This window comes from Corvus brachyrhynchos, unplaced genomic scaffold (assembly GCF_000691975.1).
Source record: "Corvus brachyrhynchos isolate BGI_N302 unplaced genomic scaffold, ASM69197v1 scaffold188, whole genome shotgun sequence".
Lineage (NCBI taxonomy): Eukaryota > Metazoa > Chordata > Aves > Passeriformes > Corvidae > Corvus > Corvus brachyrhynchos.
In genome coordinates this window covers 756,107-779,885 of record NW_008239647.1, presented here as the reverse complement: position 1 = coordinate 779,885, position 23,779 = coordinate 756,107, and the positions used below count along the sequence as shown (strand labels likewise).

General features: G+C 41.1%; 1 protein-coding gene across 3 annotated transcripts; it reads right to left on the bottom strand.

Moving 5' to 3' along the window:
* Positions 1–1,634: 1,634 nt before the first annotated feature.
* MOCS1 (molybdenum cofactor synthesis 1) lies at positions 1,635–23,088 on the bottom strand. 3 transcript variants are annotated; one of them, XM_017742344.1, is made up of 10 exons: positions 22,956–23,088; positions 22,153–22,320; positions 17,142–17,306; positions 12,967–13,028; positions 11,580–11,691; positions 11,170–11,282; positions 10,414–10,524; positions 9,502–9,622; positions 8,176–8,223; positions 1,635–4,167 (listed from the first exon to the last, which is right to left on the bottom strand). In XM_017742344.1, exons 2-10 carry the CDS (start codon positions 22,307–22,309, stop codon positions 3,299–3,301), a joined length of 1,758 nt encoding a protein of 585 aa, XP_017597833.1. In that variant the 5' UTR covers positions 22,310–22,320; positions 22,956–23,088; the 3' UTR covers positions 1,635–3,298. The 3 variants fall into 3 exon arrangements, with proteins under 3 accessions (XP_017597833.1, XP_017597834.1, XP_017597835.1); XM_017742346.1 differs by having other exon boundaries at positions 4,039–4,167; positions 8,161–8,223; XM_017742345.1 differs by lacking the exon at positions 8,176–8,223.
* Positions 23,089–23,779: the final 691 nt, after the last annotated feature.

Genomic DNA, 23,779 nt, shown 5'->3' with positions numbered 1-23,779 from the left:
ACAGCCAGATTAAAATGATTTTTACTCAACAACAGCAGAAAAAAAAAAGATTCTTTATAGTACTTAGTTATTATGACTGATCCCTTGCTAATTGCTGACTAATCATGCAACTTGCAAAGCCTGTCTTGTTGCTTGTCCCGAGGTAACGTATTCATAGAAGCTTTTGGGTTAAAACATAGAAAAATTAACTAAAAAGGATATTCAGAGTAATGCAAACCACACTCCATTGCAACTAGTATTTATTAAAAATACAGTGGACCAAAAAAAGCAAGCCTCCAAAAAATAGTCAGTTCATCAACATATATTACACCATGGCCCACCCAGCACCACAGAAACACAGAGTGCTCTCAACCCATTTCTCTCACAAAATGTTGACTCATGTTTGGTTCCTTACCTATACATGTGCATAGTTTAAAGACCTGATAATGTAACATGAGCATAAAATGGCACCAAAGTCAGTTTGCCCTGCACTTCCAGCCACTCTCAAACCAAGGAAGTAGTGAAATGTGCGTACGTAACGGGATGTGCGTGGTGGTCATGCGTGTGCTCAGTAGTCCCTGGTGTGGCCCTGAGTCCTTTGTGTGAGCTTTACAGCATGACAGCAAACTTCTCAGAAGCCAAAGAATTATATGCCCAAAGCATTGTTTTATTACTACTGAGTACCTCGAGTTTCCTTTCCATTTTCAAAATTAGCTAGAGCCTGGGAGCAGGCCAGGGGGGCACGGTGCGTGGTGCAGGGAGGTAAGTGCTTGTGTCAGTCGGCTGCCTTAGCAGGTTACACGTGTGCTTCCTTTTCCTGGCACTTTGTTTCCATGCTGAGCTAAGGAAACGTCTGTGTTATGGGCGCAGCAGTTCCACAGATGCACAGAGCCTCTTGTATTTGCAGGACTGGGTGGGATTGTTGGTGCTCAGTACAGCAGTGCTAGCTACACTCCTGGCAATGACAGGGAGTCAAGACTGTAACAATGAATATAGATTTTCCTGGTTCTGGCCAGGACATGGGTAGTTCTTGCAGGAGCCAGGAGGGGGAATAGCTAACAGCATGGGGGGTTATTACAGGCACCAGGTATGGGGTCTCTTCCAGTAAGGGAGAAGTCACATAGTGCCTGTTCCCTCTGTTACTGAAGCCGTTACTGCTCATTTTCTTATTCCACTGCTGTTTCCAGTACATTGTTCCTATGTGAACCCATGATCTTTACCTACTGTGCCTCCAATTCTCCTCTCCAGCCCGCCACAGGAATGGAGGAGCAAGCGAGTGGCGGAACACTGAAGAGGGGAATAGCATTCCTAAACCACACCATCAATGTACCAAGGCTTCTGGAGTCTGGGCACCAAGCTTTCCAGACTCCCTTCCCTTTCAGCTACAGCTGCTATGTCTGTCACTGTATGTACCTTATCTCACCGTGACAACAAATAAAAGCTGGTGTATGAGATTTGTGAAGGATCTGTAGTAAAACCTATTGCCTCCTCCTCTGAGCCCTGTGCTTACTTTAAATGAGCAGGATGCGTGTGGCAGTGTGGTGTGCTCACAGTAACCTCTTAGGCTTAAGATGATTTTTTTGTAGCATCTTTGACCTTACTAGAGTTGTCTTCAACCCTGTGCATATGGAGGGAGCACCCTGAATCATGTGCAGCTTCACATTAGCCATAAGCAACCAGTAACACCCTGTTTAGAGCACTTAAATTAACATTTGAAAAGCAGCCATCAATATTAACAATAATGTTGAGTAATTTCTTATCTAGGACAGTTAACTACCAAAAAAAGCTAATTAATGCTACATGACTGTGGCCACTGCTACATTTATGGGGACACTTAAGTGCTCCAAGGCCAGACGACTTAATGAAAACCAAATTAGAGAAACATGCAGGAAGACACTCTGGCAGAGGCAACGGTAACTACCTTAATTTTCCAAGTGACCACTGGTATTAAAGTCTGTTTGATCTGTCAGGACTATGCAGGTTGCTGGTTACTAGGAGTTGCACTGTAGCATAAAAAATTTGGAGTCTTCTAGAGCTTGGTGTGACATCTCTTTCTAAAGTCAGGGAGAACTTAACACTTACTTCTGTGCTTGGCAAAATTAATCCCTCAAGCATGCAGACAGGGCATCCATGTATTTCAGTGCTAAGGTCAAAATGCTGGAACATGCTTCTAACAGTGTAAAACCTATCTTTCAGATCAGAAAAATAATTCTTCCAAATCCAGAAATCCCATTTCTGCATGATGTTTTACAGAGCACTCAAGGCAGAAAACTGGGCAGCTGCCATTTTTTTTTCTTCTGAAACTGATATGTGAATTATTTCCCACTTGCAGGTGTCTCTCTTATGAGGAAAGGCTGAGGGAGCTGGGCCTGTTCAGCATCCAAAAGACATGACTGATGTTGCAATATGCCAGTGTCTAAGAGGGAGATGGCAAGAATATGGAGCCAGCCTCTTCTTGGTGGTGCTGAGCAATAGGACAAGAGGCAACGGGCAGAAACTGATAGACAGGAAGTTCCACCTGAACTTCTTCACTCTGCAGGTGACTGAGCACTGGAACAGATTGCCCAGAGAAGTTGTGGAGGCTCCCTCGCAGGAGATATTCCAGTCTGGACACAACCCTGTGCTCTGGGAGCCTTAGCAGGGAGGTTGGACCAGGTAACCCACTGTTGTCCTTTCCAACCTTACCCATTCTGGGATTCTTTGATTCTGTGAAGGGAAGCAGTAGCACTGCAAAGGGATGGGAGCTGCCCCTTGACCCTGACTGTTCCATGTTTATAATCTCTGCTGTACAGTGAGGTTCCCCAGCTGTGTTCTTCTCATTGTCACCCTCTAAATTCAACGGAAGAGGTCAGGGGGAAAAGATGGACAGACACAATTCTGAAATCTTAATCCTTGACTTAGAAATTGTTGCCAAATAACAGCATTTTCAGCAGTTGCTTCATTTCCAGAGCTCACAGTTGCAAGGTATGATGACAGCAGGTGTATTTCACAAAGGCAAAAAAACCTAAAAACCCAGAAACCTCTGTGGTATAAGCAGGAATCTTTTCTCAATCTCATCACGAGGACACTGAAATGGAGGTATTGGCAGAGTGGAGAAGTCTGTCCTCAAGAAAACACACATGGTTTTCAACAGGGCTAAGTGGCTCCACTGTTCACCAGCAGTGAGCTGACAGAGTAAGGCAATGCTGGAGGCATGGGGTTGCTGTACAGTACACAACCCGCTGAGGTCTCCAAGCCCACCAGCTGAGCACAAGGACTTCTGTAAGAGGCTAAACAGGAGCAGTGGTCACTTGGAGGGCTGGAGGTATCTGGATATTACCTAGACCCTTGAGAAGTCTCCTCTCTGCCCACCTGTCTTACTAAGCAACTTGAGCTCCTGGATGACAATGTCATGAGTGACTGCTTTGCACATGTCGTACACAGTCAGCGCAGCCAGGCTGGCAGCTGTGAGAGCCTCCATCTCCACACCTGTCCTTCCCCAGGTGTGACAGGAGCTGCGGATCACCACTGCATGTCTGGCCTCATCCAGGCTCAGAGACACCTCAACATGGTACATGGGGATGTTGTGACACAATGGGATCAACTGGCTGGTCAGCTTGGCTCCCTGAATTCCTGCAATTTGGGCTACTGCCAGCACATCCCCTTTCTTCACCTGGTTTTGCCTGACCATCCTGAATGCCTTCTCACCCAGGAGAACCACGGCACCAGCAACAGCAGTTCTTCTGGAATCTGGCTTCCCTCCAACATCAACCATTGTGGCCCGTCCTTCCTCGTCAGTGTGAGTCAAGTTGTCAGAGGCACGAGGTACCTTGGTGCAAGATCCCAAATCCCTGGTATGGAATTCAGATCCTGAACATGTATCTTTGAACTGACGGTCCACAGAAACTTGGCCCACAGAAGTATCAAGGCACTTTGTATCAAATGTGGAGCTTGGGTTCTTCTGGAAGACACAGTAGCCTCGGAGCTGGGTTTGTAGAATTCCTGTTGCCATATGCCACTGTTTCTCTGAGTGAGATCTTGGGAGGAAAAGTTGTCCTGTAAGTGTGTTTTTCATTGATGTTTTTCCCTTTTGTTTGGGTAAACTTACTCTCAAAGTCAGCCAATGGCTAAATGTGTGGCCCCACTGCTTTGAATTTGGGGGATTCTGTAGGGCATCTTGGCATAGTGGGAATGACATCAATGCAGGCTCTGGGGAAAAAACAAAAAGTAACATGAGAAGAACATCTTACTAACTGGAAAGCTAAGCTGCCGGTAGCAACTGAGAACCCTGTCACAGCACTGCTTGGGACTTCCCATGTTGCAAAAACCTCAATAAGTCTGCAAATACCCACTTTTTTCCTCAAGCTCTTTCTCTTCTCTCATCAGTTCCTTGCATTTCCTTGTTTGCTATTACAAACCTCAAGACTCAGAACACTCATTTCGAGGTCCCTGACAAAAAGAAACAACTTACTTTCTAAAAGCATCAACACCTTTTGAGAAACAGCAGCCAAGAAAGCTTATAGGAACATCACTTCTGAAGAAAAGTGAGTCACAGCATCTCAGCATCCATTTGGGACCATCCCAGCACCAGCCTTCTTTCAAAAGCTTGGCAGGGTTAATAGGAAATTCTTACACTCAGATTCTCAACTCTGCCTTTCCAAACACCTCCCTCCCAGCACAGGCGGCTGCACTTCCTCCTTTCATCTCCTTCTGCAGGGAAGGGTTATGCCAGCACTTGAGGACAGCAGGGACCAGAAGCACTGCAACTGCACTGTCTACAAGCTCAGAGGGTGATGGGAACCTCTCATATTATTGTCAGCTCTTAACACATTAATGACAGCTGAAGTTTAAGCACTGGAAAAACCACAGTCCCCTCAATGACAGATAGATTTTAAATCTACTCAGAAGCATGTTCCAAGTCAAGCTGGCAGAGCTCCCAGCTGGCAGAGAGGTAGTAGGCCCTCCTGCCCCTTTTCACCATTTAATCCTTTGGTTTTGGCATATGTACTGGGCTAGATGCCAAGTGTGAAGACAGGAGGAGTCTCTTTCACATAAAAGTGAATGTTTTGTAAGTAAAGAGGTAAGCAGCAAAGCCCTGGTTTAACAGCACCATTGATAAGTATGTTTCTCTTTTTCTGAAGCTCCTTCTCTTTCTGCTCTGAGAAAGGTGGAATTAGGTTGTGCTCAATAACCTCCCTTTGGTAGCTCTGGTATTCAAGGACTCCCTTTTCAGCCTATCCATGGGTGCATCAAAACAGCTTCCTGCCCCACATTGCTGAGCTACCTCTGCTGCCCAGGGACTGTCCACATGACAATAACAGACACAGTGTGGACAAAGGTCTCGTTGTGCTCCTCCCTCTTTTTTTAAAAACAAACCCACCAAACTCTTCCTTGCTAGTCCCAACCTCTGCTGAAACAAGACTGATGCACTTAGCACCATTTTCATCCAGAGTACCCTCCAAACATTGGTCTGGAAGTACCCATTCCTGAAGATTAAGTCAACCATAGATTTCATGATTTTAATCACTGCAATAACCTAAATTCAGGCAAAGGCCTTTTTTCATCTACAGCTGATGGTCTATCCACTAAAGTTAAGATTCCTGCAAATTTGAAGGCATGTGTTTACCTCTGAGGAATGGGATTAAATGGACATAAATGTACTGAATGCAACACTGCTGTGCTTTAGAAGAGCACAGAAAATTATTTTTCTTATTCCTCTTCTCTTGCTCTTTCTTTTCATAGTGGGGCCTAACCTGAATATTCCTTTTAAAATCCAGGAACTCAAAGCACTCAGTTCTTTTGGATTCCTTGATTAGTATTAAAGCTGAAGCTTAAACCCTTGTAAAAGTGTCTTGTTTTCAGGAGAAGCCAGACTGCAAAGGCAGACAAGTACTTCCTTCCACAGGGTAAACACTCATGGGTGGGAGACGGGAGAGAAGTTTGCTCAAGCAGAGTGGGAAGTAAACAGACAGCAAGAGACAGTCATGAGTGCAAAGCATCTTTGCTTTTCTGAACAACCTACACTTCTTGAAGTTGTACCTAGTCATCTCTATTTGCACCCAAATTGCTCATATACCTACAAAAAAAAAAGATAATGGTTTTCTACTGCACCGTATAGTGAAACCATCTGACAAATTCCATCTCCTTATATCCTATTACTGCACCTCAAGTTTAATTGTGTCAGTTTCCAACTAGCACAATCTCAGGGGGAGAAAAGAAGGCAGGAGATACTTAAATTAATGAGGAAATTCCCATAACTGAAGTGAACCCAGGAGAAGAAGAACCTGCCAAAAGGAATATTTTGATTAAGGGAAATAAGACACAAACCACATAGCAAAGGACTGGACAACAGCAGTGCAGGGAAGATGCCAGGTTTGGCTTACTGGGTCTAGCAAAACCAATTAGTGATTTCCACAGCATTAAATTAATTAAATTTCATTAAATTAATTCCATACACACACTCCCCCACTGACTGCTTGCACGCCAGCATTATTTGAAGTTTGTAAGTAATTCAAAATACAATTAGGAAATCTCCTAATGATTCCCCATGTGTCACAGTGGGATACTCTCCACTCATCTCCAGTCTCTCTATTGATGTGGTGACTGCCAGGAGTCAGTCTCAAAGGGAGATGGAACAGCTGAAGGAGGAAGACCTGGACAGGCTGCCTCTTTCACTGCCCTGTCAGACAATGTTAAAGCACTTTCCAAAAGGAAATTGGATTGATCTGATCTGTAGCCATCCAAACATTGCTATGAATGCTAACTTTGGAGTGTGGGAATTCTTTCAAAGGCAACGTGAAAAATTACGTAGGTCCCAGTGAGCTGTCAAGAGTTTACTATAGTATTTTTCATCTTACCAAAAAAAAAAACAACCAAACCAAAAAACCCCAACAAAATTATTTCCTCATGCAGCAAGTCAATACACACTTTAAACAAAGGATCCTCCTTACCCTTTTTCTGGAACACAATGTAGCAGTGGCCAAATACAAGAGAGCAAAAGCAAACTCAAAAAGACAATCTTGCACCAGTCAACATGGGAAATGATGGCCCTTTAAAGTGGGGCACCAAGTGAAAAACATTCCCAGTAAAGACCTATCCTAAAGACCTCTGTGGATCCTACTGCATAATAAAGGCAACAAAAGTACAAGCCCTAGGGGCTTGGTTTAAAAATAGAGTAGTTGTTATTGTATCACCTGTTGCAAAGACCCGCAGATTAATGCATGTTCCCCTCCCCAATGGTACCTGTTTTAAAACCTGTGTTTTAAGCTGCCCAACAGCTAACCTGCTCCAAAACATCAATGGGAGGATGAGAGTTGGGATTTAAAACATGTTCAGGTCTTTCACCATTGTTTTGGTTTTTTTTTTTCCCCCCACATCTTGTTGATAAGGAACAACAAAACATCTTGTAATTAATCTCACAAAGCTAACTCTTGTAACCATTTATTAAGGTCTTTGGAAAGATAGCTATCTTACAGAACAGGGAAACACAGGTATGGAAGGAGGTAAAAATCACACTGAAGGAGATGTTAAAAATCAGTAAGAGAACCCCAGCAGTGCTACATCTCTCATGAACTGAGCTTCAGGCAGAACGGAGAGTTAGCAAACAGCTTCAATGGACACTAGAAGGAAAGGCTCTTGGCTCATAGGGCTTTCATGGATATGTTCTGAGACTTTGCAGCAATAAGTGGCAATTTCAAAAAAATGAAGCCCTACATCTCAAATTCTGAAGTAGTAGTGAGGTAGGAACACTTGCATTTCTTTCAGCTTGCTGGCTCTATATACATTATAAACAAAGTTTAATTTCTTAATACATGGATAAAACTCCATTCTGCATCCTTTATATTTATATGGCAATATGGTCAAAATTCACCCCAAACTGTCTTATAAATAACTATACTGTTCTTCTTAAGCTGATAGGAAATACGGTAGGAAAGTTGATTATCCCTTTGGAAAATGTAATGAACTGTCATAATTAGAGAAAACAAAACCAGGGCTGTCACTTGGAAAATGGGGTAAAGCTTGGTAGGGACATTAAACCTTTCCTCCTCTTCCACTTCAGTGTGTTAAATATAACTGCTTAATTAAAAGCCCATTTCTTTGCCTAAACCTAAGGCAGAACCAAAAGCTAGACTTAGAAGCCCAATCTACTCTGCTCCCCCAAAGACAGAAACCGAACAAAATCACTGTATGTTTTTTACGTACTGATTTGTCACCCACCAATCAGGACCATTGGCCGGTTTTTCATCTGGGAAATGTTAAACATGCCTAGAAATAAAATAAGGAACACATAAAAATCCTGGCTTTTTAGGCTTTAAGTCATGCATCTGGTTTATATATTTAGTTTTCTGCTCTTCACAGTGCAACCTGTATGCTAGGAAAAACAAAGCTCAGTAAAGACCAAGGGAACTGGAGGAGGGGGAATCCAGCGTGGCATTATCTAAAACTATAGCTGCCCAAGTCTCCAGGCACCCAGCTGCTATGGGTCTATCACACTGCAGAACCCTTTCCCAGAAAGCTTGCCATAATGTGAATTACAGTCTACCTACTACAGAATTCAATCAATTTGAGACTATCTTGTCTCTAACAACGGTATTTGACTGTTCTAGTTCTATAGATAAGATGTGAATAAGTGTTCCAGTTCAAAGAAACTAAATCACAGAAAGCCCCAGGGACAATACTGAGATTAACACAAACTGGGAGAAGACAGACAATGTCAGGTAAATGCTGCTGATGGCAAAACGCCTTTAGTAGATTCTTCCCCATCCACCCCCTGCTTTCCCAAATCAGAATTCATAAATAAATGGAACCAAAAGGAACCAAACCCTCCACCCCTTCCCTTAGGTTTACAAGGCACTATTTTATCTGAGTCAGACCAATGTACTTTGCAAATTAGTCTACGTGTAGATTTAAAGGCTACCTTTAAATTTGTTTCACACGTTAGGAAAAAAGGGAAAAACCTACTGTTGTTAATCTGTCAGAATCTGCAAGAAAACAAAAGGGCCAAAGCACATTTTAGTGTATAGGGGACTAAGCCATGACCATAAAGCCAGTTCATGTACAAGAATTCAGCATTCCCAGCTGGAGCCAGATTACAAAACTACAGTAAGGTTCAGATATGAATGTTAATATCAACATAAATTCAGGAAAGATGAATACAGCCTGAGGATGTGACTGCATCAGCATGGACCTTGTGTCATGACCTTGTGCAGAGCACTAGATGAGTGCCCACAAACTCCTGCACAGTGAAGAAGAGATTTGTCACTTCTAGAAACATGTTAATGCAGTACTTGGACTGACAGCTCCATTTAGTCTTAGTACTTCTTTTACAGCAAGCTAATCTAAAAAAAAGGGGATCCAGTGCAACTACTTAGCTTTACACTTTGCTGTTGTTGTCGTGAGCAGTGGCATTTGTATCTATTTGAGAACAAAAGTCAGTCTGGAAGTCTTTCAGACAGTCTGGATTCTAACTCTCATGGAAGGTTACAGTACCAGGACTTTGTTTTCCCTAGCACTGCTGTTATTTCTCAAGTACAAGGAACATACCGGCATGCTGTTTCTTTTTTCTGCCCACTGCTGCTCCAATGATTTGAATCAACTGTTCCTCTGAGGCACCTGACCGTAGGTGATCCCTCAAGGACACTTCTGAATTCCCAAAAAGGCACACCTGCAGCCAACCCAGGGAAGAAGAAGAGGATAAATGAGAAAGAATAAAATAAATTACTTTTACAAATATTTTGTACTAACCACAGAGTGAAGAGCTTTGAAGAGGCCTACCCTATTGAAGGGAACATTTATAGAGATTGTTTTCTTTACCTCTCCTCATGTACACACAGACAGCCTGGGATTTTAAGCAGCCTAAGCTCATTGGGCCTTCAGGCTGCCTTGGTCATCTGACACTAGGCAGCAGCACAGCTGTTGTCAATATCAGGTGACAATGAATAAGTGCCAATTTTTAATTGAAAACTTTAATTTTCCCCCAGAAACTGCCAGTTTCAACGTGGCAGGAAATGGCTATCCCTCCTTGTTCTACAGTCATTGAGCAAATGTACAGGCTGCTCTTGAAGAAGAAGAGTTACAAGTTGTTTGGGAAACAAGAAGAATCCTTGTGGAATGCAAAAGCCAAGCCCTCACAGCTGCTTGGGCCCTTTTTTAATGGGAAATCATCTGTTTTTCACATGTTTAAGATGATTTTGAATCAAAGATTAGAATAAATATTTATACTTACTGGCCTTGCAACCATGTTTTACAACTGAAGTTAACTATGGTAACTGAAAAAAAGGTGATGTAACATCCCCCTAACAGCCTGACAAGATGGAACAAGAATACATACAGGATAAATAAACAGGAGCTAGCTGGTAATAATTATGCATCTTTACATCCCAGCTACTTTTAGGGAATGAATTTCAACACTATTTTCACTGCATGAAATCAAGAGAATCCTGTTTCACTACCAACCTTTAGGTTCCCATCTGCTGTTATCCTCAGCCGATTGCAGGATCCACAGAAGTGCTCTGACATGGAGGTGATAAAGCTGATTTGTCCCTGGAAATGTGGTACCTTGTAACTGTAAAGAAATGCACAGGAGAAAAAAAAAAAAAAAAGAGTCAAATACAGACTCCTAACTTTTATAGTTTCACTTGCCTGAAGACCAGAAAATCTATTTTAACATAGATTTTCTTCAGCCCTAAAACCATATCAAAGAAAAAAAAAAAAGCAAAATCAGTTTTTTCAGGTGTTCCAGTCTATTCTGCCCTGTTTCTGGAAATTCCCAAACTTGTTAAATGCTTGCTCTAGTAGTTATCTGTAACTAACAGGTGATGCCTGTAGGGAGCATGAGCTCGAAAGTCCCCATTTGACACTGTACAGTCTAAACCAATAGTTTTTTCACTGAACAACTGTTCCATCAGGATTGTTAATGTGCAGCCATAGAATGACAAAAGTTTCAAAAGCTGTAAATACAGGCCTGGCATTCTTTATACCTGGCTGAAAATACATCTAGAAAACACACTGTATTTCTAAAGGTAAAGACTATGACTAGCACTTAATAAGCACCAAGTCTCATGCAGGCAGCTTGACCAAAACCCAAGAGTTACTACATTAAGTGTTTATTACTTTGGTTGTCAAATATCAATGCTGAACTTGTGAGCATTTGGGGATTTGGGGCAGGGAAGGAATGGGGGCATGTTTCACATGTTCTCTGCTCAACCCCACCTTGGCTGTGCTGGAAGTCTCACAGGGTAATTTCTCCAATTCCGGCCATCGCTGTTTAATTGTATCAAGCATTTCTTTGTAGCTCACCATCTTCTTGAAGTTCCATTTATTGCCTAGAATTAACAAAACCAGCCTAACTTTAGACTGTGGATTTTATTTTCTTAATTAGCAGAGAACCACTTTTACATTCTCCATGTCTCATTTTAGCTGTAGGTGTCCCAGCCCCAACTAGTCCTTCTACAGCTTATTGAGGGAGGAAGATAAGCTGCAAAAGATACAACATAAAACTTCAGGAAATTCCTAATTCCCTAAAAGAGCTTATCAAAACCTCCAGAGACAAGTCTATGGGGTGAATATTCACCAAGCAGCCCACTTCTGTCCAAGAAGAATCTCAAAGCAGCAGTACTTACCATCAAAGGGCATGTATTCTATGAACCGCACATCAAGGGGCAGATCCTTTGTGAAATCCACAAAGTCCAGCACTTCATCCTCATTGAAGCCTCGCATCACCACACAGTTCACCTGCAGGTAAAGCAGACACCTGAAATTAGTGAGCAGAGTATGACTTTCTTTCCACTTACACAAGGTTTCACAGTCCTTGCAGAAGGCAACATGGCTAGAAATAACTTCTTTTTTGGAAAGAAAAAATGTTGAGAGAAGCTGGCAGGACTGCAGTGGTATGGATGATCATTTCTGCCTAACTCAACCAAGTTTTTACATCCAACCTAACCAAAGTTGTTCAAGTTGTCTTGCTACATGGAAAACTAATACAAAAGCCAGGTAACACAAACATCATCTTACCCACCAAAGGTATGGCTGCTTTTATTGTTTAAAATGACAACTCCACTCCCCAGTTCTACACTGTGGCTTCTGTAAAAGTACTGGCAAGCTACCTTCCACAGCACTCTCTATGGCAGATGATAGGCAAATTCCCTGGACCAGGAAGTGTTCACAGCACACTCCATAACCATAGGCTACTGGATAACTAGCCCCGCCTTCCTCCAAAAGAGAGGTTAACACTGAGTTTTACCCCACATTCCTCATAAACAATATTTACATTGGAGCCTTAGCTCCTCTGTGCTATATCTGAAGAACAACTGAGAGCTGTGGACTTGCTAAAATACTTCAGTTAGCAAGGCAGCCTTGTATGTCCAAACATCACCTATCACAGTTCTTAAGAGCTTTTAGGAAAGCCTAAAACCTAGTTTAATTTCAAATGTTTTTCACAGCTGTATAGCCTAAGCCACTTACACATAATAGAACTTTCAAAGCACTCGTGAAACTGAAGGGAACCACAGCTGCAGAACTGCCAACACCTGAGTTAGGGTGAAGTTTCATGCTGCACTGAAGCTGGTCTACCTGCACCCTCAAACTTGCTTTTCCTCTCACACTGGCACTCGAAATAGTCTGCTATAAGAAGCTAAAGGAGACATAACAGGAGAAAATGAATGTCTTTTTGCAGGGTAGTTCCTGCCAGCTAACTGCCTTGGCCAGATGCAGAGCTGAGTGAGACAAATGCCAATTCAAGAGAGAGGGCAGGAGGAGGCAAGTACAGAGCAGGGCCATCCTGTGATGATGTAATCAGTAGGCTGAGGCAGTATGAACCTGCACCCCCAGCTGCACAAGATTTCTCCTTGTTACTTCTTGATGTGATCTTCAAGTTTTTCCCCAGCTTCACTAAAAGTTATTCATGGGGTAGGGTGGAAGGCGAGATGGAATATAATAAATTCCTTTTCAGGTGAACTGTACATATGGTAAAACACAACAGTTTTCAGAGTAAATAAACACTGTATCTACCTTAACAGGATGGTAGCCAAGTTCAGCGGCTTTGTGGATTCCTTCCATTACCTTGTGAAAGCCTAAGATACAAAAAGAGTGACAAAGAATTTTTATTGTTTCAAAGCAGAATGCAAAAGGTGGTTATTAAGTACAAGACAAATAAAAACCAATCTGATTCAGTAGGCACAGCTGCAGGTGAAAAGACCTGCAAATAAAGAGACTTTAATTATACCCCCCCCAATCCACAAAGACTACCAGTGTTACTGTGCTCAAGTCACTGATATCAATATTTAACTGGTATATGAGTAATCAACAATACTGGTATGGTTTTTTACATCTTTGGATATCCATATATTATTAGCATATGATTCTCCACTTCCCTGTAAGTCAGCTTTCCTTGTGTTACATTCTTCTTAAAGGGAGTGGAAAGAATTTATCAACTGCCTCCAGATGCAATGAAGAAAAAATAACAAATTAATGTTTATTTTATAGTAATGACTTGTGTCTTTTCTACAATGGCAGAATTTCACTGTTCGGAATCAGACAGCAATGTTGCTAAGTGAATTTTAAAAGGATTTTTCTAAAGTACATTTTGGGTGGAGTGGGTTTAGGACCAAACAAAAGCCCCTTGATTCCCTGTTCAACCCTGGCTACAGATGTAATTGGCTTCCCAAAGCTACTGACTATGCATTAGTCAGAAGATCAGAGGCAGCATTTTTCAGGATCATCATTTTTATGACTAAACATGGGAAATCAGTGAACAAAATGAACAAAATGTGGCACGGATTAGAGCATTTAGGAAAGCAATTCAGTTGGCCTTAGACCCTTGAAAACAAATGAAAGATGTCAAAAACTACTTCAAGGAATGAAGTGGCCGGTTTCATTCTACCATTTAGTGTGGCCTACACCCGCCAGCTGCTCTCAAACACAGGGATACAGTTAATTCAGGGCAAGTATCTTTGCCCCTACACATACCTCTTAAAGCTGGAAGAAAAAAAAAAAAACAACCATGCAGTTTTAGAATTCCAAAGTCATTTAGGAAAGCCTCTTAATGATCTCATCCAAACCACCCCTTCCGTCAACTTTGTTTAAAGTTAAGACCTTTCATCAAGACATCAATTTCATACTTTGCATATTATTCCCTCCCTGCCACACTCAGCAGCTGGCAGAGAACAGAGGTGAGCAGGAACGAGACAGCAAACTCCCGAGCTCTGGGCACACATTTCTACTGAGCGCTCAGCTGCTTGCCCTGTGTTTGTGAATGCCTCTTCTACCCTGGCAGGTCCATCGCCCTCCTTTCCCTATCTATGATCTACTGGAACCTCAGATTCTCTAGTGAACAGATCATACCTTCACTACTCTGTAGGTGTCTTAGCAGAAAAAAGCAGTAACTCAATAGTACTCTGTACATACTTAATATTGGATGCACTCAAAATCAGAAAAAAAGAAAAGGAAAGAGACAAAAATTTCACTTCACTGCTCTCTGGCTAGTAAAGCCATCATAAAGCATGGGCACAGGAAAGCAGAAGACACAATTATTTAATAAGCTAGTTCTAATGCTAATCCTGGGTGCAAAAAGAGTGGTGAAGAGCAAAGTTATTTCACACAGTGAAATAACTCTTGCAAGCAAGTATCTGAAGTTATGGCTTGTCACCTTTCTCAATCACTACCTACTTTTGCATGTGCCTAGGAAGTTTCCAGCACCTGTGGTAGATCTCCTTCCAATTAAGCAAGATTGCAGGCAGATTGTGGCAAGAGATAATGACAGTGATGTAAGCACAACCCAGAGCCATGAATGGGATCAAAAATCTCTGTAACTGCTCAGAAAATCTCATGTGTGACCTCAGGATTACAGAAAGGAGGAACTCAATGTAACTCAAGAGGCCAGGAAGCAACCACTTCTCCTCTTTCACCCAATGAAAAATTTCAGTATTTTCATCATATTTGATCTCTTCTGAAGTCAGAACTTTAGCCAGCTTTGTAGTACAGAGAACCTTAGAGCCATCCAGAAAAATCCTATGTTGTACAAAACCTCCCAGCATTTAATCCTTACAGGAAAAAAGGCTTCAGGCCTACATTTAATGATAAAATTACAGTACATCATTACCTCATTTCTCCTTGTATGAAACACACACACACACACAAAAGGGACAGGCCATGAAACAGGTTAGACTGGCTACCTGCATGAAAACATTTTTCATTTGTTCATCCCTCAGAATGTGGTAGATTGGGAGAGGTAGAAATATGGTACTCTAAAGTGCTTTCACACATCAGGATCTCACAGTCATTTTTGTCTATCCCAACCATTTGCAAGTAGGGGCAGATGTGATGCAGGGCACACATTTTCTATGTCTTCTTAAAACCCTAGATTGACTTTCCAGCAAAACAGAAATTATTCCAAGTTTCTCAAGTTCCTGCTAAGCTCCATAAACAGATGCCACCTTTACTTTCCAGAGAAGTTATCAGCCTGTAGGAGTCCAAGACCAGGAATCCCTCTCACCTTAATAGAGCTATATCTTGTTGCCTCTGGAACTGCCACAGGAGACAGGGTAGCTCAGTAGGGCAGGCACTCTATTCTCTGCTCATTCCATACTTGGAAATCTCCTATTAAATAAAAACCCTCAAAAAAAAAAGTATTTGACATAATTTCAGTCTTTAACCTTAACAAAAAAAAAGAAAAAAAATCCAAACCAACAGAACTCAATGTTACTATTTTAAACTGATCTCTCTGCTTAGAAAAAAATCTATGATTTGGAGACTTTTTTCTCCTCTTTAAAAATACGGAGTAATAGAAATTTCCCTGTTCATTGTCTATGCCGTTCAGTTGAGCAATTTCTCTCTTTGTTGGTAAAAGATCTTTTTTTCTTTAGAGGGGGAAGAGAACATTTATATAATAAAAATTACCCTCATCCCTAATAACTTTCAGTTTACCTTACAAGCAGCACACTCCTAACAGCTTCTAATCATATATGAAGATCTCTGGCCTTATAATTCAGGAAGCTGGAGGCTCACATTTGCCCCTTCAGTGGCAAAAGAAAGGCGTGTTCCTAATGAATGTCACAAACCAGGTAATACTCAAACACAGAGAGCAGAAGGAAAGAGCATAGCCAACACCTGTTTGTGATTAGATACTCCCAGATACCACTCTGGGAGCCAACTGTGCCATGACACAACCAGATTAATGTAATAGCCTACCCTGGAAGGATAAGGCTCCAGTCAGATTTATGACAAGAACTGATTTCTGCACCATGACACAGAAACCTGAAGTAGTGCTCCCATAGAGACTGTTGACAAGGACACCTTTCTGCACCTGCCAGCAGAACTTTAGTTTGACAGCAGTGATTCAAATGCAGACATTACTTCTCACAGCATTTCAGATTTCTACAGTCCTCTTCCTACCTCTATCTGAGGCTGTTGCCCCATCTGGTGGCTACTCAGAGGTTTTGTCAGAATTAGATGTTCACAGACTGCTGAAGTTACATTGCTGGACAAGAAGGAGACTGATACAACATCAAACCAACTTTAGTTTGGAAGGAAGCCCAACCATGAAGCTGAGCTCTACGATCAGCTTTAGGATTCATTTAAACAAGAATCTGTAACACTGGGCATATCCAAGCATTTTTGAAATTTTATTTGGAATTACTTGCTGAGTAGGAGAGGTTACAGAGCCAACAACCCTCCTCAAATTACCTCCTATTAAAAAGTAGTGGATACAGAACATCACTACCCACAAGTGAGACCACTGCTACCACACCCCAAATATAACTTCCAGAAACTGCCACTATTCATGACAAGAAGTTAAGTTCTTGTGGCATCTTTGACCCCAGATGGTATAGCAGAAACATTTGGTTTTTTTGAACAGTATTAAAGAAGAGCAGCACACACGACCAACACAAGATTTGGAGAGCCCTCTTAAGATCTATGACTAGCCAGTTATAGATTATATGACTAGCCACATGACTAACTGTGGTGAGCTGAGCATCTTCTACTTCACCAACTTCAATGAAAGGGGCTCTTCCTAAGCATTACAGGAAGAAGGAAAAAGAGTCACTATTGAACAAGCTAGTACAGACGACTTTTCCTAGTCTCAGTCTCACTTCCCTACCAAAGTAACTGACTGTGAAAGATACAGTAAACAATTCACAACATTCCTGCAAGTATTAACACAGTTGCCTTAGAAGACAAGCTTGTACCTTTCCTCCGGACAATGAACTCAAATTTAGCTGGCACCAAAGTATCCAGGCTAATGTTAATGGCATTCAGTCCTGCCTCCTTCAGCCGGGGCAGCAGTCTGGTTAAGTTGATCCCATTGGTTGTGACAGCAATGGTTTTCAGCCCTTCTAGCTTGTACAGTTGACCTAGGAAATAAAAAGTAAAAAGAACACTTCAAATAAGTAGTTAAACTATAAGTTACACAGAAAACACAAAGCATTTGTGAAACAAAGGAAAAAGTATCACTGAAGGTGTGAAGAAAATGTGGACACTTCAGTGCTTTGGCTTTCTTCCAGCTGTATTGGTTTAAGAGACCAATTTTAGCACAAATCCATTTCAAAAGGTATGAGAGAGCAGTTTATTGCAAGTGAAATTGGTGATACAGTTCTGTTTTATTAAAATGCACACTACTTTTGTTCTTCATTTCTTAGAGTAAATACCTACTTTATTGCTGGAAGGCAGCCTCTGATTTTGTGTACTTTCTTATCCTCATCGACCTTTGCAAGCTGAATTTTATGTTCTGCAATAATAATAAGCAGCAAGCCATCCCTTTCACAACTGACACCTGACCTGTTTATTTAGCAACACTTATCCTACAATGCTTTACCAGAAACCAGTTCTAACCCAGAGGTAGCTGCCAGCAGTAGTGACTTTAAACTTCTGAAAAAAATACCATATGCAGTCCCAACTAAACAGGAAAAGGTCAACATACTGGACTACTACAGAGAATCCAAGGCAACAACATCCAAAGGGACAAAACATTTGCACTTGACAACTGAGATATTTCCATTACCAGTGGTAGCCCGGCCAACCGGAGAGTGCTTACGCAAGACACTAAAAAATGGCTAACAAAAGAAAACAGCATAAGAAACAGTTAATATAATGCGATTAAGATTTAAAAAAGAGCTGCCTCCTCATAAGCCAAATGCAGAAATCCTCAGCATACCAGATCTCCAGAGATCAAGCCTTCAAACTTCCAGTTATCAGTACAATAACAAATAAGAACAAAACCCTCATAAACAACTTGCAGAAGCAGAGCCACAGCAAAGTAATTTACTTTGGTTTTTCCTCCCTCCCTCATAGCCTCCACCCTAATTATTTAAGAAATATTTGAAGAACCCGTACTCTTGAGGCAGCTGTAATTACAGCACAACTATTTCATAGTCCCTTCTTCCCTTGCTATTTTACCTCTATTTGTTCATGTTGATAAGAGCTTTATTTCTGATTTATCTCATTTCCCAGCTCTTTTCAAAATATTCACCCTAAAATGAGTCCAGAATGCTGGAATGGGTCAAGCTAGGTCACAGCAAAGATGCTGAAGTTTACAGCAGCAGCATTTTGCAACATGATTAAGAGCTCCATAAAGACATGAGGTTGTAGGGGAAGAGCCATCTTTACTAAGAGAGGTTTTTTCCTGGCCTTCACCTCTCAAAATCCTCCTAAATGACTAAGAAAAACCTCTTTCTAGAGGATAAGTGCTACTGGCTCAATTTTGCCAAAGATTACTTAACACTAACTATCACTAGAGGTCTAATCTTCCTGAGAATAAAGGATACACACTGCAGCCAGAGGATACTTTAGGAACATCACTACTTTTATTTACAGCCTCAGAACACACAAAATGCTGAACACCTCAGAACAACTGAGAAAAAGAGTCTAGGTGCCATACAGGCTTCATTGCTAGAAATGTAAAATGAATAAAGGTATTGAATAAAACTAATGTCATTCTGCAGCCCAAAATGGAAAAATTATTAAAAAGTAGCACCAGATATTAGGTCAGTACAGGTAGCAGATGATGTCCATACGTATTTTTCCTCATGAGACAGAGCAAGATACAGGATGAGGCACTGGAAATACACTAATACATGGAATCACCTGTAGTAACAAATTGGACAGTAGACAACTGAGAAATAAGAGATGGAGGCTTAACACTAACACCAACAAGCTAAAAAGGACCAGTCAGAATACTCTACCAAGTGTAACCTTCACAGTGTCTTGGTTTCTTGGCTTGTTGACCTCTAAATCCAAAAGGGATTAAAGAGACTTCATAACTTTGTAACTCTCCTTGTACCTGCATTAAATCTGTTTGCTTTAGCACCAATCAGCACAAGCAAAGGCAACTGACAAAAACTATCAAGTAAAAAAGGAAACACAACAGATGTTGTAAGTCCATAGCATGAAGCTAAAACCTGTATGTCAAACTTGAGCCATGAAGTGAACCATTTCACATGTACCTTTTCCTTTAGGATCAGGAGCATCTTCTTAAATAGACAATTTTCTTACATATTCTCCTCCAATCATTTCCTTAACTGTATTTCTCCCGACTGAGTCCAGAAAAGGTGTGTATATTTCCTAACACATCAACTAACAAGTCTACCCTACACCACTTCTCTCTTGAAATGGGTATGTTGCTACAAAAAGTCATCCAATAGTCCATCCTCCACCCCTTGGGAAATGATCTTGTCAGTGCAGATGTGTACTCCTCAGACTACTAATAATAAACAGCTATCACAGAGTTTATATCCGGTGCTTATTTAAACTTTGAGTATCTCAAAGGAGATGGATTCTACATTCCACTATCAGCTGCTTCAGAAAAGTCTCAAACATATGTTTTCAGCAGTACCCAGGACATAATTTAGCTTTCAGCAAGTGTTAGATGCTGACTCATAGTTTATGTACGTGCATCTGTTAAAAGATTTAAAATAATCTAAAGACCTGTAGAAGGTCTCTGAATAGCATGGTCTCCTACAGTAGCTTCAAATCACATTTGTTCATTGAAACAACTAAAAAACTTGAATTTGAGTATTAAAAAAATTTGGTAACAGAAGTCTAGCATTAACATCTTTGAGCTTTACTGGCATTTCACAGATCATTTATGGTTTGGAGAAAGGGTGGCTAAAAATAAGCCTAGCTTAAACCTCAACCCATTTCAGCACCTGAGATATTGTAGCCAGCTTCTCTAAAACCATCTAGATAACCAGACTAACTATCCCAGACCAAACCAGTACATTATGCTAAGACAGCTTCAATAAAGGTGCTTTACTCAAATTCTGCAGAAGACATTTTTGGGCTTGATTTTCCTTCAATGAGTTTTCCCATAGCTATTACACTGAGCTATTTAGTTTTGAGTCTCTTATCTTGATCCCAGACTGGGGCACTGTAGAGTAATACCAAAGTCTGAGAAACAGGAAGTGCTTGTAGACCTAATTCAACAATTTTCAACATACCTTAAAAAAACCCAGCCAGACTAATATAAATCCACAACAGAATGAACTAATACAACAGGACAAACATCTGAACATCCCTTACCTTCACCCCAAGATCACTATTGTTATCCATTAATACGATCACTATGAATCTGTCAAAGCTCAGCTGTCAACAGGAACATGGCAGAATAATGAAAACCCAGTGGTTCAAAAAGATCCATTTCTCTCTTTCAGGCACAAAAATGAACCTTTGAGAATTCTATCGTTGGAGTAAAGCAAAACAAAAAGATGTCTATCCTTCTAGTACCAATACTTCTGGATTGCAGCAATACGATAATGCAAATTGCCACGACCTGACTACTCCACTTAGACTATCAACATCAGGACGGCTGTGTTGAGTATAAGCCATCAGCAGCTACCACTGACAAATAAAAAAGGTGCCTACAATACTCCAGAAAAGAAAGTTCTGCACTGAACTGATGGTTGATTTCAACTCGTTTTCATGCCAATACTATATGCTGAACTGCAAAGCTTTATTGTATTTTAAATTGCAACCTAATTTATAAATCTAGTTCCCTTTTATAGGAGCCAATAATTATACCTATTACCATTGGAAAGAATCTAATACCTTGAAAGAAATGTGTCTCTTGAAAGGCATATAGCTCCCTCAATACTAAAACAACCCCAAACCCATCATGCATGGGCAAAATGTTCTAGATAATGGTATTTCAGAGTACCAAAATGTTAGTGCCATTTCAGAACTCTTCACAATCAAAGTTTGAGGTGACACACCCCAGCTCAGTCCAGTCACAGCTTTTCCAGCTATAAACAGGTCAGTTGTACAAACTACAACAGCTCCTCTGCTTCCTTTGGAAGGTCGTCTTCTTTGGAAAAGTTCTTCCAAATCCTGAACAAAACAGAGCAGAGGCAGAGACCAACTGTTTTCTACACAAAAGCTCACTGCATTGGTAGGCAACCTCCCTTCTTTCAAGACCTTCATCTTCCACATAAACCCCTTCTTATCTTCAGTACTTAGAAGAGTGTATGTCCAGAAACAGACAAGTCCAATTGTCTACAATACACCAAAGTGCACCCCCCTACACAGCCTTAATCTATACATTGACACTACACAGATCTACCGCAATTTTCTTAACATATGAGACTTTGGACAGGGGAAAAAAAGCACCTGACTCAAGAGAAAAGACCCAGGCAGAGTAATTTAACACAATACCTATCAAAGCAGATAAAATTTACCCAGTAATTTACCTTCCATTGAAGTAATAGTCTTCATCAATAACTGTAAAAACACAGGTTTTTTTCACCATTCCTTATTAAACACAAGCAAGTAACATCTGTTATCAAGGTAGCAAAACAAAACCACAATAAAAACCTCACACTCCTAAAACATCAAAGAGAAAATTTGTTTTGTTTGTAAGCACATATCACTTGTTCTTCCCCAGTGAGGACCTGGTCATGTAAGTTCTTGATTTTTCACCCTCAGGCTGCATTATTGCAAGTTACTGTAGCCAGATGTTGAATATGAAAACAATGCTAAGTTCAGCTGGTATAATATAAAGACACGGAAGTTCCATCCAAGCAACAGAGTAGAACTGGAAATTTTCTGAAAGGTATCTTGCATTTCACAATGCTGGGAAAAAACACCACGATTAAATGTGTAACTATCCTTCTGGTTGCCAGACTGTGTCAGTAGGTATCTGTAAGTGCAGTTCTTGGATCGACGTGTACCAAGTCATTCTGAAACACTCTGTACTGATTTGGAACTCACCCACAATATCCACCACATCGGGACGGATAAGCGGCTCTCCACCTGTCAGTCGGATCTTCTCCACACCTTCTTTCACAAACAGTCTGGCTAAAGTGATTATCTCCTGGGCAGTCAGTAGCTCTGATTTTGGAGTCAGCTGAACACCTTCCTCAGGCATACAGTACTGACCTGAAACAAAGATTACACAAATACATGGGGCAAAAAATAACCAGCAGCAATTAATCTAATATTGATGGGGAAAATGCACCAAGGGCAGCTGTCTTTAATGAATGTCAAATGACACCAATTGTGCAAAAATTTTACAAACAATCTCCTAACAATTTCCTGGTTTCCTTCAGAGAAAAACCCAAGACTAATTTGATGTGCCTCAAAATTACAATGGATCCACTTTGAAGAAAAAGAGGATCTTACTTCTATCTAACCTGCATTCAAACAGAGACACCAAGTTCAACCAGCAAGCCCTGGGACATCAGCACAGACTTTGCAGACGTAATTGTGGGAATGCCCAGGTATGAGCTCTCCTGCTTACAGAGACCTTGGGCACACAAGCACCATTATCCAAACCACATCAAGTCTGATAAAAGATCTGTCACTTCCTGTCTCTGGCAGGTCCCTAGGCTTGCTCTTTGCTCCCCATCCCATCAGTAGCTCAGCTCTAATTAGTCTCTATCTGTCCTTTATTGTTACTTTGTGAAGACAAGAAACAGCACAGCACCAGCTCAGCAGTAACACCCTAACCCACACCTTGGCATTTGCCAAGAATGTGCAGAGGAGTCTTGTGCAAGGAACCAGCAGACACTTACACCTGAGGTTGCATTTCTCAGTCAACGAAATTCGCAAGTAATTGTGCTGCCGCCCAAAGCTGTCTGTCAAAAAAGCAGAGAATGGAGCAGCATGTTCCAGTACAAAGCGTTCTCTTCCTGAGCTTTGTAATTCCTGTAACAAAAACAAGCAAGTGTCAAATATTTGAATAGTTACCCTGTCAACTTGCTGTATAAATATCAACTTTGAACTGAACTGATAATTATTATTCCATTCCTCCCCACATAGACAGCTGCCCAAGGAAAACCATCATCAAAACTGGCCATTTATTGATTAAGTTTCATACCCTACACAATTCCATTTCTACAATTCTCCCTGTGCATTTTAAGATACCTGTCTTTGCCACACGTGCTTCAGGCTTTTTGTGCAGAATAGACGGTGTTTTTGCTCAACTGTCTGTCTCTTCCCAGAATCAATGATCCAGGATCACCTACGCTCACTACAGCCCTTGGGTAAATGAAATTACAGAGAAGGGGCCCTTCCTCCACTTCAGCACAAGCGAACCAGTTGATGAAACACTGCATCTCTGCTTATGTTCCTACCATATTCCATGTGCAATATTAACATCTTCTTAATAGCAAAACTGAATTATTGCTACATACAATTATGTTTCGTGATGTGTATTCCAAAAAGATTTCCAACAAAGTCTTCCTGCCTAAACCCATATAAGAGAATACTTCCAAAAGGCTTATCTCAGTTAAAAGATGACAAATAATGCAGAGCAGACGACAAATAACACAGGATGGAACTGGAAGAGAAATGTGTGATTCTGAACACCTGTTCAAACTGAATAAAAAAGATCAGA

Coding starts and splice junctions, on each gene's coding strand:
- MOCS1 (XM_017742344.1), bottom strand. CDS start 22,309: ATGCCTGAGGAAGGTGTTCAGCTGACTCCAAAATCAGAGCTACTGACT. Junction 13,029..17,141: donor GTTCATTGTCCGGAGGAAAG/GTACAAGCTTGT, acceptor TTTGTATCTTAG/GCTTTCACAAGGTAATGGAA. Junction 10,525..11,169: donor AGACTTCCAGCACAGCCAAG/GTGGGGTTGAGC, acceptor GCATTTCTTTAC/AGTTACAAGGTACCACATTT.